The 14,070-nt window shown below is 43.7% G+C and overlaps 1 protein-coding gene across 4 annotated transcripts in view; it reads left to right on the top strand.

Annotated features, from left to right (window-relative positions):
* Nucleotides 1-13,414, top strand: part of LOC137521621 (protein kinase C and casein kinase substrate in neurons protein 1-like) — a 156,325-nt gene extending 142,911 nt beyond the window's left edge. For 3 of the 4 annotated variants that reach the window (XM_068241117.1, XM_068241116.1, XM_068241115.1), the window contains 5 exons: nucleotides 4,004-4,179; nucleotides 5,319-5,439; nucleotides 8,484-8,578; nucleotides 10,184-10,278; nucleotides 12,687-13,413. In XM_068241117.1, the coding sequence (XP_068097218.1) occupies nucleotides 4,004-4,179; nucleotides 5,319-5,439; nucleotides 8,484-8,578; nucleotides 10,184-10,278; nucleotides 12,687-12,802 (603 nt within the window). In that variant the 3' untranslated portion in view covers nucleotides 12,803-13,413. Of the gene's footprint in view, nucleotides 1-4,003; nucleotides 4,180-5,318; nucleotides 5,440-8,483; nucleotides 8,579-10,183; nucleotides 10,279-12,686 lie in introns of all 4 variants that reach the window. The other variant, XM_068241114.1, reaches the window with a different exon arrangement.
* Nucleotides 13,415-14,070: the final 656 nt, after the last annotated feature.

Genomic DNA, 14,070 nt, shown 5'->3' with positions numbered 1-14,070 from the left:
ACAAGGACAGACAGGCTAATAAAGAGGCCCTAGAACAGGAACTACAATCACTATGGGAAACATATAATCTTCATATGACTAAAGGGGCACTGAAACGCATTACCGAAGTCAGGGAGCAACTGGATATCATAAATACAGAGGAGGTAGCAAAGTCTTTTCGATGGCTAGGCTACAACAGATACTACTTAGCTAATAAAGCGAACACTAGAATGGCCAGAATCCTAGCAGGAAGAAACAGAGCCAGCAAATTTAGCCCACTTAAAATCCCAGGAGGAGGGGTAACCCATAACCCGATTAAAATAGCCAGTCTCTTTCGGGACTTTTACTCCAAATTGTACAATAACAATAAATCGTCTACACAGGATGCAATACGAGGTTTTTTACAACAAATAAAGCTCCCCCAATTAACTCAACAACAATCAGACTCACTTAATGAACCGTTCACTCTCTCTGAAGTGCTGAACGCTATTAAGCAGTTAAAACCTTTGAAAGCTCCAGGCCCGGATGGACTGAATGGTCAATATTATAAAGCATTCCAAGAAATACTAGCCCCGCAACTATTACAATATCTGATGTCAATCAGAGAGGGGAAACAGATCTCACAAATTTCCAACAATGCAACTATAACAGTAATCCCCAAAGAGGGGAGGGATCAGTCACTCTGCAAGAACTACAGGCCAATCTCCCTCATAAATGTGGATCATAAAATTTTGACAAAGTTGCTGGCGGATAGACTTAATCTCTTTTTACCGCTCCTGGTTAAGTCCGATCAGGTAGAGTTTGTTAGAGGCAGGCAAGGTCCAGATAATATAAGGAAAATCAATAATATCATTTATGCGGTGAGTCAAAAGAGCCTTCCTATGCTACTGCTAGCAGTGGACATAGAGAAGGCCTTTGACTCACTTAACTGGGACTTCTTGTTTGCAGTTCTAACTAAATTTGGATTTAATGGCCCCTTCCTCACAATACTTAATAATATTTACTCTAACCCTTCTGCCTCTGTTCTGTCCTCAGGCTGTTTCTCAGAGCCGTTTCTAATCAAAAGAGGAACCAGACAGGGATGCCCCCTGTCGCCCGCCCTTTTTGTTTTAGCCTTCGAAACACTATTGGAAGCAATAAGGTCAAATCCAGATATAAAAGGAGTACAAATTAAAGAAAATATGTATAAGTGCAGTGCATTCGCAGACGATCTTTTATTGACCTTGACTGATCCAATAATTACCCTACCTAATGCAATACAGACACTAAGACTATTTGGACTGGCGTCTGGACTGAGGGGCAATCAGGAGAAAACAGAGGCATTAGCTATAAATTTCCCCCCTCAGTTAGATAAACAAATTAAAGAGAATTTCCAATTTATTTGGCAAAATAAAAGCCTTAAATATTTAGGAGTGCAAATATCTTCAAATTTTAAGGAACTATATGAGTTTAATTACCCCTCGCTTTTTAAAAAACTCAGACAAAAACTCACCGCTTGGGAAAGACTGAAAATCTCATGGATAGGGAGAATAACATCTATAAAAATGATCATACTCCCCAAACTACTCTATTTATTCAGGGCTCTCCCTATAGAAATTCCCACTAATCACCTACAGTCTTTACAGAAAGACATATTTAAATATATTTGGGGGAAAAAGAAACCTCGTATTGCAACCTCAATTATGCATAGACATAGACTAGAAGGAGGACTAGGAGTACCAAACATCTTAAAGTTTTACCAAGCGGCAAGAATATCCCAACTTGTAAGCACGACCTTTAGAAGCCACACTTCCCAATGGAGAGAAGTAGAGAACCACTTCATCTTCCCTTTTAGGATTCAAGATATAGTCTGGTCCAAAGAAATACCCAAGGAAGTCAAAAATAGTGGAAACCCTATCATCTCCTCAGCATTTAAACTCTGGAATCTTTTACGCTTCAAATATAAGCTAATAACTGAGAACTCTCCATTAGCCCCTATAATAAGAAACCCAGACTTTCCCCCAGGCCTACAACAACCAGGAACCTTTAGGTGGTGGACAGACAATCAACTATACAATTTTTATGATATAATGAGGAGAGACAGGAAACTTAATAGTAGATTGTTTCCCCCTCCTACTGAATACTTCAGGAACGCTCAGATTCAGCATTACATCTCAAAGCAATGGAAAACAAATCTCCCCTCACTGACCAATCTAGAGAAGGAAATAACCTCTAAAGGGGAAATAAGTAAACCAATATCTCTACTGTATAAATTGATAATGCAGCCAATAAACATAGAGAAGAAAATGTATCAGATAAAATGGGAGAGAGATTTAGGACACGAAATAGAGGATTCTCAGTGGGCTTTGATATGGAGAAACACTTCAAAATGCTCTAATAATGTCTCCCTGACAGAAACCTCGATCAAAATTATGTTCCGCTCATACCTAACCCCTTTGAGGATAAATAAATATAAAACCTCCATTCCAAAAACATGCTTTAGAGGCTGTTCCAACTTGGGAGAATACTTCCATACTTGGTGGACATGCCCCACTGTTCAGAAGATATGGAACAAAGCATTTGGGCTACTAGATGAAATTTGGGGTAAAAAAATCCCAGCTACCCCAATGGTAGCCTTATTAAATATAAAACCCACCAACCTAAGGAAAGAAGAAAGTAACCTATTCACTAAGATCCTAGTAGCCACTAGATCCCATATAGCTCAGGCCTGGCTTACTAATGATCTAAATTGGGGAAAGGTAATACAAAAAATTAACTATATATGTACGAATGAATATATAATGGCTCTGACAACAGGGGACTCTTCCCCATTCTTCTCCACTTGGAACCCATGGTTGGAATCCAAACACGGGAAACACCTATGTCTTAATTTGGTAAACATGGACAGGGAGTAACAATAAGCTTGAGAGCTTGAGAGATGTTAGAAGGATAAACATTATAGAACATACTAATAAGATAAATAACAAGGAGTAGGATCAAGGTAATCCCCCCCCCCCCCCCCATAAACTAGATCAATATATTAGTGTAAGGTATAAAAGGAACTGACTTTTTTCTCCTAACAGGGTACTTCTTTGAACTGATGGACTGTTAATATCCACGTGAGAGAAGCCTCACGGATACATATTGTCTCTATAATAATAAAGAATATTTGTTTGTATGTTTGTTAGCCTATAAGAATATTGGTTATACGTTGTAATCACCGCAAGCTCTGTTTTGGTGTTATATGACCAGACATGTATGATTCAATATTTCAATAAACACCTTTTGAAAGTAAAAAAATTTAGACATGTTGTAATAATTTTAAAAACTAAACTGAGCTCTTTGTCAAGAAAGAAAGATACGAAAAAAATAAACAATGGGACATCAAAGATGCATTGCCCCAAGCTTGCCACCATAGACTTCTTACCTTTTTGTAGACAGGACTTTGGTTACTGCATAGTCTGGCGTATAGGACTACTTTTTAACCCAGGAAAATCTTATCAAAAGTCGCGGGTCGTCTTATACGTCGGGTGTCACCTTATAGGGCAGGTGCTGAAACTTCCGAGCCGAACTGGAGAATGTGGTGAGGGAGGAGCACAAAATCGTCTGCAGCCGCATCCCCACCGTATGCAGTGATCGTATGAAAGCAACAAGGGCGGTGCTGTACAAGTAGTATTGGAGACAGGGATAGCTGACCAATCCAAGCAGGCTTTGTATACAACAACCAGCCAATCGCCGGTAAGGTACATCGCTTGCCATGATTGGCTAGTTGTTGTATACTGGGTACCACACACAGTACAGCATCAGTATCTGTACCTGTTTATACAGTATAGCACCAGTACATACGGTACAGTATACAAATGTCCAACAGTCAAGAGGGGTAGTCTTATACGGTGAGTATATCACGAAATTCAAATTTTAACTGAAAAAGTTGTGGGTCGTCTTATATCCTGGAATATACAGTACTTTTTAGCTTTAGTACTGCAATGATTGCTGGCAATTTACACAACCTTTTGGAACTGAATATTCTTCTTTACTTGTGCAGGTGAAGCAAAGGTATGAAAAAACCTTACAAGAACTCAACAAATATAATCCCAAATACATGGAGGAGATGGAGACTGTGTTTGACCAAAGCCAGCAACTAGAGCAAAAGAAAATAGTGTTCCTCAAACAGGCTTTAATGTCCATACACAAACATCTGGATGTCACCAATAATGAGAGGTAGGTTACGTTGACAATGCACTTCAAACCTTACATGTGCACAGGAATCTTCCAACATATGGTGTTCTTCTGCAAGGCTGCATTGTGCTTCACCTCTGTGACAACATTGTAGTTCTGAATGGCAGGACCAAATGCAAGTGGTGATTGCAGTGCAGCAAGAGGGGACGTCAGAACAGTGCGAGCAGCCATAGTGCAGTTTTTGTGAATTAGCCCCAAGTGTAAAATTGAACATCGAACACAAGCTTGACTGAACTTGGCCAAGGTGGTTGTTTGGAACAGCCTCGGCCAAGAATCCAGTGTGTGAACCTGCCCCACGAAGTCACCTAAATATCCAACATACTTGCAAACCTGTGATGGGAAGGGGTAAAATTAAGTGAAATTTACCTCAGTAATGGGAAGCAGGGCCGGTACTACCATAGAGGCAAAGAGGACAATTGCCCCAGGGCCCCTGAGCGCTGCTGGGCCCCCAAGATCTTCCCCCAACTTGTGTTCTCCTCGACCCCTGCACTGTTTGAGGAGCATAGCGACTCTTCTGTCCCAGCACACTGGTCTGTCCGTGCTCCCCATCTTCATTCCCACTGGCTGCTTCTTCTCCATGACCCATCACATGACATTATGGATAACATGCGCCGGGTAATGGAGAAAAGGTACCCCTGTGAGGGTGGAGATGAGAGCACAAACAAATTGAACAACGAGACGGGACAGGTTAGTCGCTGTACTTCTAAAAATGGTGCAGGGGCCTGGGAGCACATTAAAGTAGAGGGGGAGATCAGGGGGCAGGTGGCTTGAAGGGCCTGGGGCAAATTTGGTGTGGGGGTTCAGGGGGGCCCCATCGTGGCTTGAACCGGCACTAATGGGAAGTTCTTGCAATGAACCTTCTCCATCTTCTGGCTACATTCCTCCTGTGATTAAGGCCTGCTTATGCACAGCCTTTATCTTCCGCACATGTATAAACCATATGCGCTCGTACATGATGGGAGTGTGGCCCCAAGAACCCTATTCGATAAGCTCTTGTCAAGTAGGTTTAGAAGGAATTAACAATGAAACTTCTAAAATCCAGCAATGAAAATTTTAAATAGAATGAGACAAATGTTTGGGAGGGGTATTCTTGGTAACTGTCTGACTTTCTGTTTTGTCAGCATCATGACCGTCTATGGTGACTTGAGCCAGGCCATCACAGCAGTCAGTGACCAGGAAGATCTGAAATGGTGGAGGAACAGACACGGTCCGGGGATGTTAATGAATTGGCCTCAGTTGGAGGTGAGTTCACGGATTTTCTGATTGGACTACTGAAAAAAGTAGCTACTACTATGTAACTGCAAATCACAAACCTTGCACCAACCAGAGCAAATAGTGTGCTGAGGATTTATACTTTTTTTTACTTTTGAAGTGATCAAGCCATGGCCACAAGAATAGTTTGCCTGAGCTAGAATTTGACTCCGATTAGACAAGAGCACAGATCTTTTAAGTTAAGGTGGCCATACATAGATTTTGTACCATCGATATCCATAGCGAATCTTCTAGAAATCTATGCCATGGCCGAATCAATTGTTTGATCGATTTTTGACCTTATACGGTTGAATCAGTCAATCAGAACGATATCAATCGGTCGGTGGGTCTGGAGATGCGGTAGATTGACAGCCAATAGCGTTGCACTGCATCGAACAGTGCAATAGAGTTTTGATAGATTTCAATCTGAAATCTATTAAAAAATCTACGGCTAGTGTGTGGTAGAAATAGATCCTTATCAGAACATATTTGATCTGACAGGGATCTATCTGATGGCTGAATATGGTGGCCATCCATAGAGGTGCCCATACATGACCTGATTTTTACATTCGATCGACCTTTCAATTCAACCATTTTATCCAAGGAGAATCGAGTTTGTTCCATTATGCTCGATTGATGAAAATTGGCCGATGTCTGCCCAAATTGACCCAATTTCTCGATCAAACAGGGCAGAAAATATTAGTTGGTCACAAGAGAATCGACTATTGTCCCCATGATTTTTCTTGATTTTTGGTGTCTAAACATTGAAGGTACAACATCGTTTAAATCGATTACTGAAGGAGAACCGCTAGGATTTTCACACCTGGTCACTGGCTCACCACCACTCTGAATACCACGCCTACTCACACACAGAGCAATAGTAAGCAGAATACAAAGAGATAACACCTTTATTCAAGGGCATAGGGTTATGAATTACGCTTTCCCACCCTCCTGTAAAGTCACTGCCCAAATAAGGGCTACAACCAGTGGCATAGCTAAGGAGCTTTGGGTCAGGGCTGTGGAGTTGGAGTCTGAGAAATGTTTGGGTAGTTGGAGTCCGCAGAGATGGATTAAGGTGTAATGGGGCCCTAGGCAAGGTAGTACATTTGGAGCTCCCTTGTGGTCCTTTTGGTAAGCTGATGTGAAGAGAGGTCAAAGAAGGTGGCAGGTGGGCCCCTTGATACCCACTAGGCCCCAAGCACCTGCCTATGTTGCCTGGTGGATGATCCTGCTCTGGGAGTCAGAGTTGGAGTGGGTGGTTTCATAAATTGAGGAGTTGGCTGATTTTTGTACCCACTCTATAGCTCTGCAAGGGCTGTGGAGTCAGCAATTTTGGAGTTGGTGGTATCATAAAATGAGGGGTGAGAGTTGGAGTCAGATGATATTTGAACCAACTCCTGATTTGGGCCCCAGTGCAAGTTCTACATTGCACCCCACGAGCAATCTGTACATAACAATTCCTATGACGCAACAAAACCTGCCAAGGCCATCCACAGTATGAGAGGTGTAAGCAGAGGAGGGAAACAGTTTGTTATTGATTACCACTATTCAGAGCATATATAGAAGTGATCATTACCAGCATAGCATTATTGAAGAGCCAATGCTGCGGTTGAGGGAGGGCCCATAGTGGACCCCTCTGGTCCAAGGGTACTAAATAGACATAAAGCTAAGCATCTTATCACAGATCCTTTGATAGCTCAGTGCTGGAAACTCTGCTATGAAAGTAGCCTGTAACAGAACCTAGCACTGTGACACTGTACAGAACATGAAGATGACTAGTGGTACTCCATGCTGGAAGGGCTCCCAAGAGAGTAGATTGTTTGTGTACTCCCAATAGAGTAGTTTGTAACAGAACCTAGCACTGTATACAACCATTCCATGATGGTAACTGGGAGTGTTCAGAGCTGGAAGGGCTTCCATAAGAGTAGCCTTGTCAAATAAAGCTTTTTCTGTCTTATCAGCGACAACTTTAATTATGCAAATATCAAATGTGCAGCCCAAAGAGGAAGAAGAGTTGCACAAAAGGGTGTACCCCTCTGCAAATATACTTTAAAGCAAACCTGAAGCACAATTAAAATAAAAATACAGATACTTGCCTTAGGAGAAGGAAAGCTGTGGGTCCTACAGAGCCTTCCCATTCTCCTCACGGTCCCCTCATTCCAGTGCTGGCTCCCCCTGTTTGAATCCCCTACTGTGGGAGGCTTTGAAAGTCTTCAGGAGCCCGATCACTCCCAAATACGGGCGGCTCTATACTGTGCATGAGCGCACTAGCGCAGACACACTACAGAGCCACCTATCCTTGGGAGCACTCGGGCTCCCAAAGCCTCCCGCAGCGGAAGAGAACCGGGGAGACAACGCTGGAATGAGGGGACCGTGAGCAGAACAGGAAGGCTCTAAGGACCCACAGCTTTCCCTCTCCTTAGGCAAGTCTCTGTATTTTTATTTTAATTACACTTCAGGTTCACTTTAAGCAGATCTACAGTCAAACCTCTTCTCCAATGGATTGCCTACAGATTTCTAAAGAACAAACACTTGATTTTTGCTAATACACATAGCACTACATTAGCAAGAGTTTTTCAATTCACAAGTGCTTACAAAAGGCTAGTGCTTAGAAAAGCGCTGCTAGTGGGTTCCAGGCCTTACCCACATTACTGAGCTCTCCAGCATGCAATTGTTCTTTTATCTCTGCGTGCAACAGGCAGAACTTCAGAGATCTTCTGTGTGCAAGGCAAGATAAAACAGTCTACAAACAGCAGTGTTGTGCTTCTAGATTGAACTGGGTTTTACATTATAATGCAAGATGGCAGCTGCCAGTATCACCTGTGAGCGGCTAAAGTAGACCTGCAGGGGAGGTTCCTATTATATGAAAGAACAATTTTGTTCTGTATTAAAAATGTAACAGGAGTAAATTACTCTTTTTGTGGTCATCTACACTGATTACACTGAGATCAGAGTGTCTCTGTGTGTAAAACAGTCTGAAATTCCATTTTGTACAAAAAATGTATTTCAATCACAAGGCAATTTTTTCCCTCCAGGAGTGGAGTCCAGATGTTGAACAACAGATAGTGAAAAAGAAGAAAGTGAAAGAGGACAAAGTGAGGTTATACAGCGTGACACCCACTGAGGGAAGGTGAGATCAGCCTGATCTAATACAATACTTACCACTTTTCTTACACCAGAATCCAGCAAAGATAAAGGCCTGGTTCACACGGACTGATCTGCAACGTTAAACAACGGCCTCGGTGCTTGTCGTTTGAAAGGAACCCGAGGTGTGAGACCTATGGAAGCTGCCATATTTATTTCCTTTTAGACAATACCAGTTGCCTGGCTGTCCTGCTGATTTTTCTGGTCATTAGGGTCTTTATCACACACCTAAAACAAGCATGCAGCTAATCTTGTCAGATTTGTCAGACAGCTGATCTGCATGCTTGTTTAGGGTCTATGGTTTCATGTTATAGAGGCAGAGGATCAGCAGAATAGCCAATGTGCATTATTTAAAAGAAACAATTACATCGGCCTCCATATTCCTCTTACCTCTGGTTCTCTTTAACGCTGTCCATGCAGATAAATGGACATGAAGGTGGTAAAATTAGCCAATCAAAATTGTACATGTGTACCAGGTTTGTTTACTCTATGCTGTTCTAAAGCCAGTAGAAATAATAGCTGGCCTCCAAGAATGCTCTGAGAGGAGAACTCCACATAGCTAAAGCTAAACATAGATAAACAGTCTTGGCTGTGACATCACTGAGAGGGCGGGGCTACATACCAATATATACTGTAGATAAAGGAAGTGTTTCTGACCAGGATAATTAACATAAAAGTGGGTATCCAGAATTATTTACTGCATTCTACTATATGTCACTGCAGTCAAGGCAGCTGATTTTGGCACAGTGATGCGCCTATCTTTTTGCCGCCAGCGCTGCATGCCTGATTTGGGTGCCCGGAGTTCCAGCCAGGTGCTGCACAAATTAGGAAAAAAAAAAGACGACGATAGCCGGTGCCTGAATGACGTGTCCACCAAGTTGGTACAACTCGACACAGGAATAGTAATCAGTGTGGGCCCGGAGTGTGTGCAGGAGCAGGGCGAGACGTTATTCAGCTTCATCCTGCGCTGTAATGGCCCACGCTGATAATTCATGGACTCCACTACAGGGCCTCTTTAACTAATGTCCTCTATTCTCAACCCCTTAAAGGAAACATCCAGAGTATTTAAAAAAAGCAAAACAAAAAAACAGATCTACCTACCTGGGGCTTCCTCCAGCCCCTGGCAGCTTATATGTCCCTCGCCGCAGCTCCGCTCCCAGCCGTTGTCCCAGGGTCCCTCCATAGCAACAACCGAACTGGCAAGGTTGGCCACATCTGTGCCTGCGTGAAGGATCGCCAGTGGCCAGGACCGTTCTGCACATGCACAGTACGCCGGCTACGCGAGTGCGATCGTGAGCGGCGCGATCGCAGAAGCGGTTGACTTCGCCAGGTCGGCTACTGCAACAGAGGGGACACATAAGCTGCTAGTGGCTGGAGAAAGCCCCAGGTAAGATGATCTGTTTTTTAAATACCCCGGATGTCTCCTTTAAGAAGCATTTATGTTTATTTCCCTGATTGCATGTAGTTTGAAGGGGTTAATATTTATATTATTAATATTTATATTAACATGGTACAATACTCTATTACTGCTATACTGAATCTTGTCACAATTCTAATATCCTGTAATACGAATCTTCTGATTGGTTCACAGCATGAATAAGCCCCCAGTAAACGTCCCCGGGGTCCGCGTGCGAGCTGTGTATGACTATTGCGGCCAGGAGTCTGATGAGCTCAGTTTTAAAGCAGGTGAGTTTTACTCTGTCCCACTTCTCTCAGCCTTCCTGTTGTCATTACCTTTCCTCTTATCTGAAATCATACAGAAGTGATATGATGGAATTGTCTCTTGTTATAAATATAGTTTTATCTGCTTCCAGATAATAGTGCATGTGTAACTGGTGACAAAATATACAACTGCTTCTTGTCTTTTCTTTCCAGTGGAACCATAAATGACAGATGCCTTCTTACCAACTCTCCACCCCTGCTACTATAGATGCCTGCTTACCAGCTTTACACTCCTGCCCCTATAGATGCCTTCTTACCAGCTCTTCTATCCTGCCCCTATAGATGGCTTCTTACCAGCTCTCCACCCCTGCCCATGTAGATGCCTTCTTACCAGCTCTCCACCCCTGCCCCTATAGATGCCTTCTTACCAACTCTTCTCTCCTGCCCCTATAGATGCCTTCTTACCAACTCTTCTCTCCTGCCCCTATAGATGCCTTCTTACCAACTCTCCACCCCTGCTACTATAGATGTCTTCTTACCAACTCTTCTCTCCTGCCCTTATAGATGCCTTCTTACCAACTCTTCTCTCCTGCCCCTATAGATGCCTTCTTACCAACTCTCCACCCCTGCTACTATAGATGCCTTCTTACCAGCTTTACACTCCTGCCGCTATAAATGCCTTCTTACCTGCTCTTCTCTCCTGCCCATATAGATGCCTTCTTACCAGCTTTACACTCCTGCCCCTACAGATGCCTTCTTACCAGCTCTTCTATCCTGCCCCTATAGATGCCTTCTTACCAGCTTTACACTCCTGCCCCTACAGATGCCTTCTTACCAGCTCTTCTATCCTGCCCCTATAGATGCCTTCTTACCAGCTATCCACCCCTGCCCATACAGATGTCTTCTTACCAGCTCTTCTCTCCTGCCCCCACAGATGCCTTCTTACCAGCTCTTCTCTCCTGCCTCTATAGATGCCTTCTTACCAGCTCTCCACCCCGCTACTATAGATGCCTTCTTACCAGCTCTTCTCTCCTGCCTCTATAGATGCCTTCTTACCAGCTCTCCACCCCTGCTACTTTAGATGTCTTCTTACCAGCTCTTCTCTCCTGCCCCTATAGATGCCTTCTTACCAGCTCTTCTCTTCTGCCTCTATAGATGCCTTCTTACCAGCTTTACACTCCTGCCCCTACAGATGCCTTCTTACCAACTTTACACTCCTGCCCCCACAGATGCCTTCTTACCAGCTCTCCACCCCTGCCCCTATAGATGCCTTCTTACTAGATTTACACTTCTGCCCCTACAGATGCCTTCCACTCCTGCCCCTATAGATGCCTTCTTACCAGCTTTACACTTCTGCCCCTACAGATGCATTCTTACCTTCTCTTCTGCCCCTATAGATGCTTTTTTACTAACTCTCCACCCCTGCCCCTATAGATGCCTTCTTTATTTATTTATTGTATTTATAAAGCGCCAACATATTACGCAGCTTTACACACCTGCCTTTACAGATGCCTTCTTCCCTGCTCTTCTCTCCTGTCCCTATAGATGCCTTCTTACCAGCTTTATACTTCTGCCCCTATAGATGTCTTCTTACCAGCTCTGCTCTCCTGCCCATATAGATGCCTTCTTACCAGCTCTTCTCTCCTGCCCATATAGATGCCTTCTTACCAGCTCTTCTCTCCTGCCCCTATAGATGCCTTCTTACCAGCTTTGCACTCCTTCCCCTACAGATGCCTTTCTACCTGCTCTTCTCTCATGTCCCTATAGATGCCTTCTTGCCAGCTTTACACTTCTGCCCCTACAGATGCCTTCTTACCAGCTTTACACTCCTGCCCCTACAGATGCTTTCTTACCAGCTTTACACTCCTGCCCCTACAGAGGCCTTCTTACCAGCTCTTCTCTCCTGGCCCTATAGATGCCTTCCTACCAGCTCTCTACCCCTGCCCATACAGATGTCTTCTTACCAGCTCTTCTCTCCTGCCCCTATAGATGCCTTCTTACCAGATTTATGTTTCTGCCACTACAGATGCCTTCTTACCAGCTCTTCTCTCCTGCCCCTATAGATGCCTTCTTACCAGCTTTACACTTCTGCCCCTACAGTTGCCTTCTTACCAGCTCTTCTCTCCTGCCCCTATAGATACTTTCTTACCAGCTCTCCACCCCTGCCCCTATAACATGCCTTTTTACCAGCTTTACACCACTGCCCCAACAGATGCCTTCTTACCAGCTCTCGACACCTACCCCTACAGATGCCTTCTTTATAAGTCTGCCCCTACTAATGCCTTCTTTCTAGCTCTCCACTCCTGCCCCTACAGATGCCTTCTTACCAGCTCTCCACTCCTGCTTCTACAGATGCCTTCTTACCACCTCTCCACTCCTGCTTCTACAGATGCTGTATGTCTGATCTGTATTTATGATGTTTCAACAACTAGGTGATGAACTCACAAAGATTGAAGATGAAGATGAACAGGGCTGGTGCAAAGGGGTGACAGCCCGTGGCCAAGTAGGCCTGTATCCTGCCAACTACGTTGAAGTGATTTCCGGTTAGAGAAGAGTTGCTGTAGGAGTGAAAATCTGTATGTGACAAATGCAAAGACTATCAGTTCTACGTGAACCATATGGATCCACAAAGAACTTATTTCGTAATCCTGGATGCTGGGTCTGCAGTTGTAAACTGACAGGGCCAAGAGAAGAAGACAAGATGGAGCCAGAAACGTTCAGCCTAAGAAAAAGAATCCTAGCACTGATGTATGAAAAGTAACATGAATTTGACAAAAGCAGATAAAATGACTTAAAATAGACTATATCTGAATCCTGTGGCATATTCTATCCTGGCCTACCCTAAACGGGCCAAGCTTATCTACAACAAACAGGGATTACCACTGTTTACAGGGATTACTATTACTGCCAGTCTACAAGGATTGCTCCTTTTTTTTATCACTAATGCATAGCATGGTCTTTCCATCCTCGTGTCAGCATGATACATACGTAAGCCTGTAATCACAGATCTCAGGAGGCTTCTACTACTCAGTTTGGAACACCTCAATCAACATCCGGTTTGCCTGTGGACAATGCAGTGTATCTCTGTGTGCCTTTTCCAGAGCTGTTAAATAAATCCACCCCATGCCTTAGGAGACTTTCCACTCCTAAAGTAAAAAAAAAAAAAGACGTCTGCTAGTTTTATTTCACACCACACTCTACGGGAGCACATGGATGAGGTAAGCTTACTTCCTCCGCAGGTTCTTGAGCACTCCTAAAAGCACATGGAAATGTCAACGAGTGTTAGATGAAGGATAATTTCCTCTGAGCAAGTGGTAGTGCAAGCTCTTCACTAAATGCCAGCCAAAAGGCTCAGCAAGCTGAAAAAGGTAAAAGACTTAGAAGTTCATAAGTATGACCTATACAACTGCACCAACAGATCTCCTCCACTGGGCAAAGAGCTAGATTGACATTTGTTATTTATACCCAGTGGTCCAACTACAAGTTATGGGCCCCCCCCAGTTCATTTTTGATAGGGCTCCCACCAATGCTCACAACTCTTCTCTCGCCTCCCCTTGGTGACCCTCACACACCGGGGGCTAATCTTTCAAGGGTCATAAAACAAGTGTGACCATCATGATCTTTGCAACCATAACAAGTGTAGCCACAAAACACCTTATCTAGACGAGGGAAGGTTAGAAGTTTGGGGCCCTAACACAGCTCTGGGCTCTCCTGCAATCGGAGGGCTGCTCCCCTATAGTTATGCCCCCGTTTATAACTTTCGTTTTTTAGCTATATCATCTCAAGAAACGGACAGCTGTAGAGCAAACCTAAAGG

This window comes from Hyperolius riggenbachi, chromosome 6 (assembly GCF_040937935.1).
Source record: "Hyperolius riggenbachi isolate aHypRig1 chromosome 6, aHypRig1.pri, whole genome shotgun sequence".
Classification (NCBI taxonomy): domain Eukaryota; kingdom Metazoa; phylum Chordata; class Amphibia; order Anura; family Hyperoliidae; genus Hyperolius; species Hyperolius riggenbachi.
The sequence above is the reverse complement of the archived record's forward strand: the minus strand, read 5'-3'. Positions and strand labels throughout refer to the sequence as shown.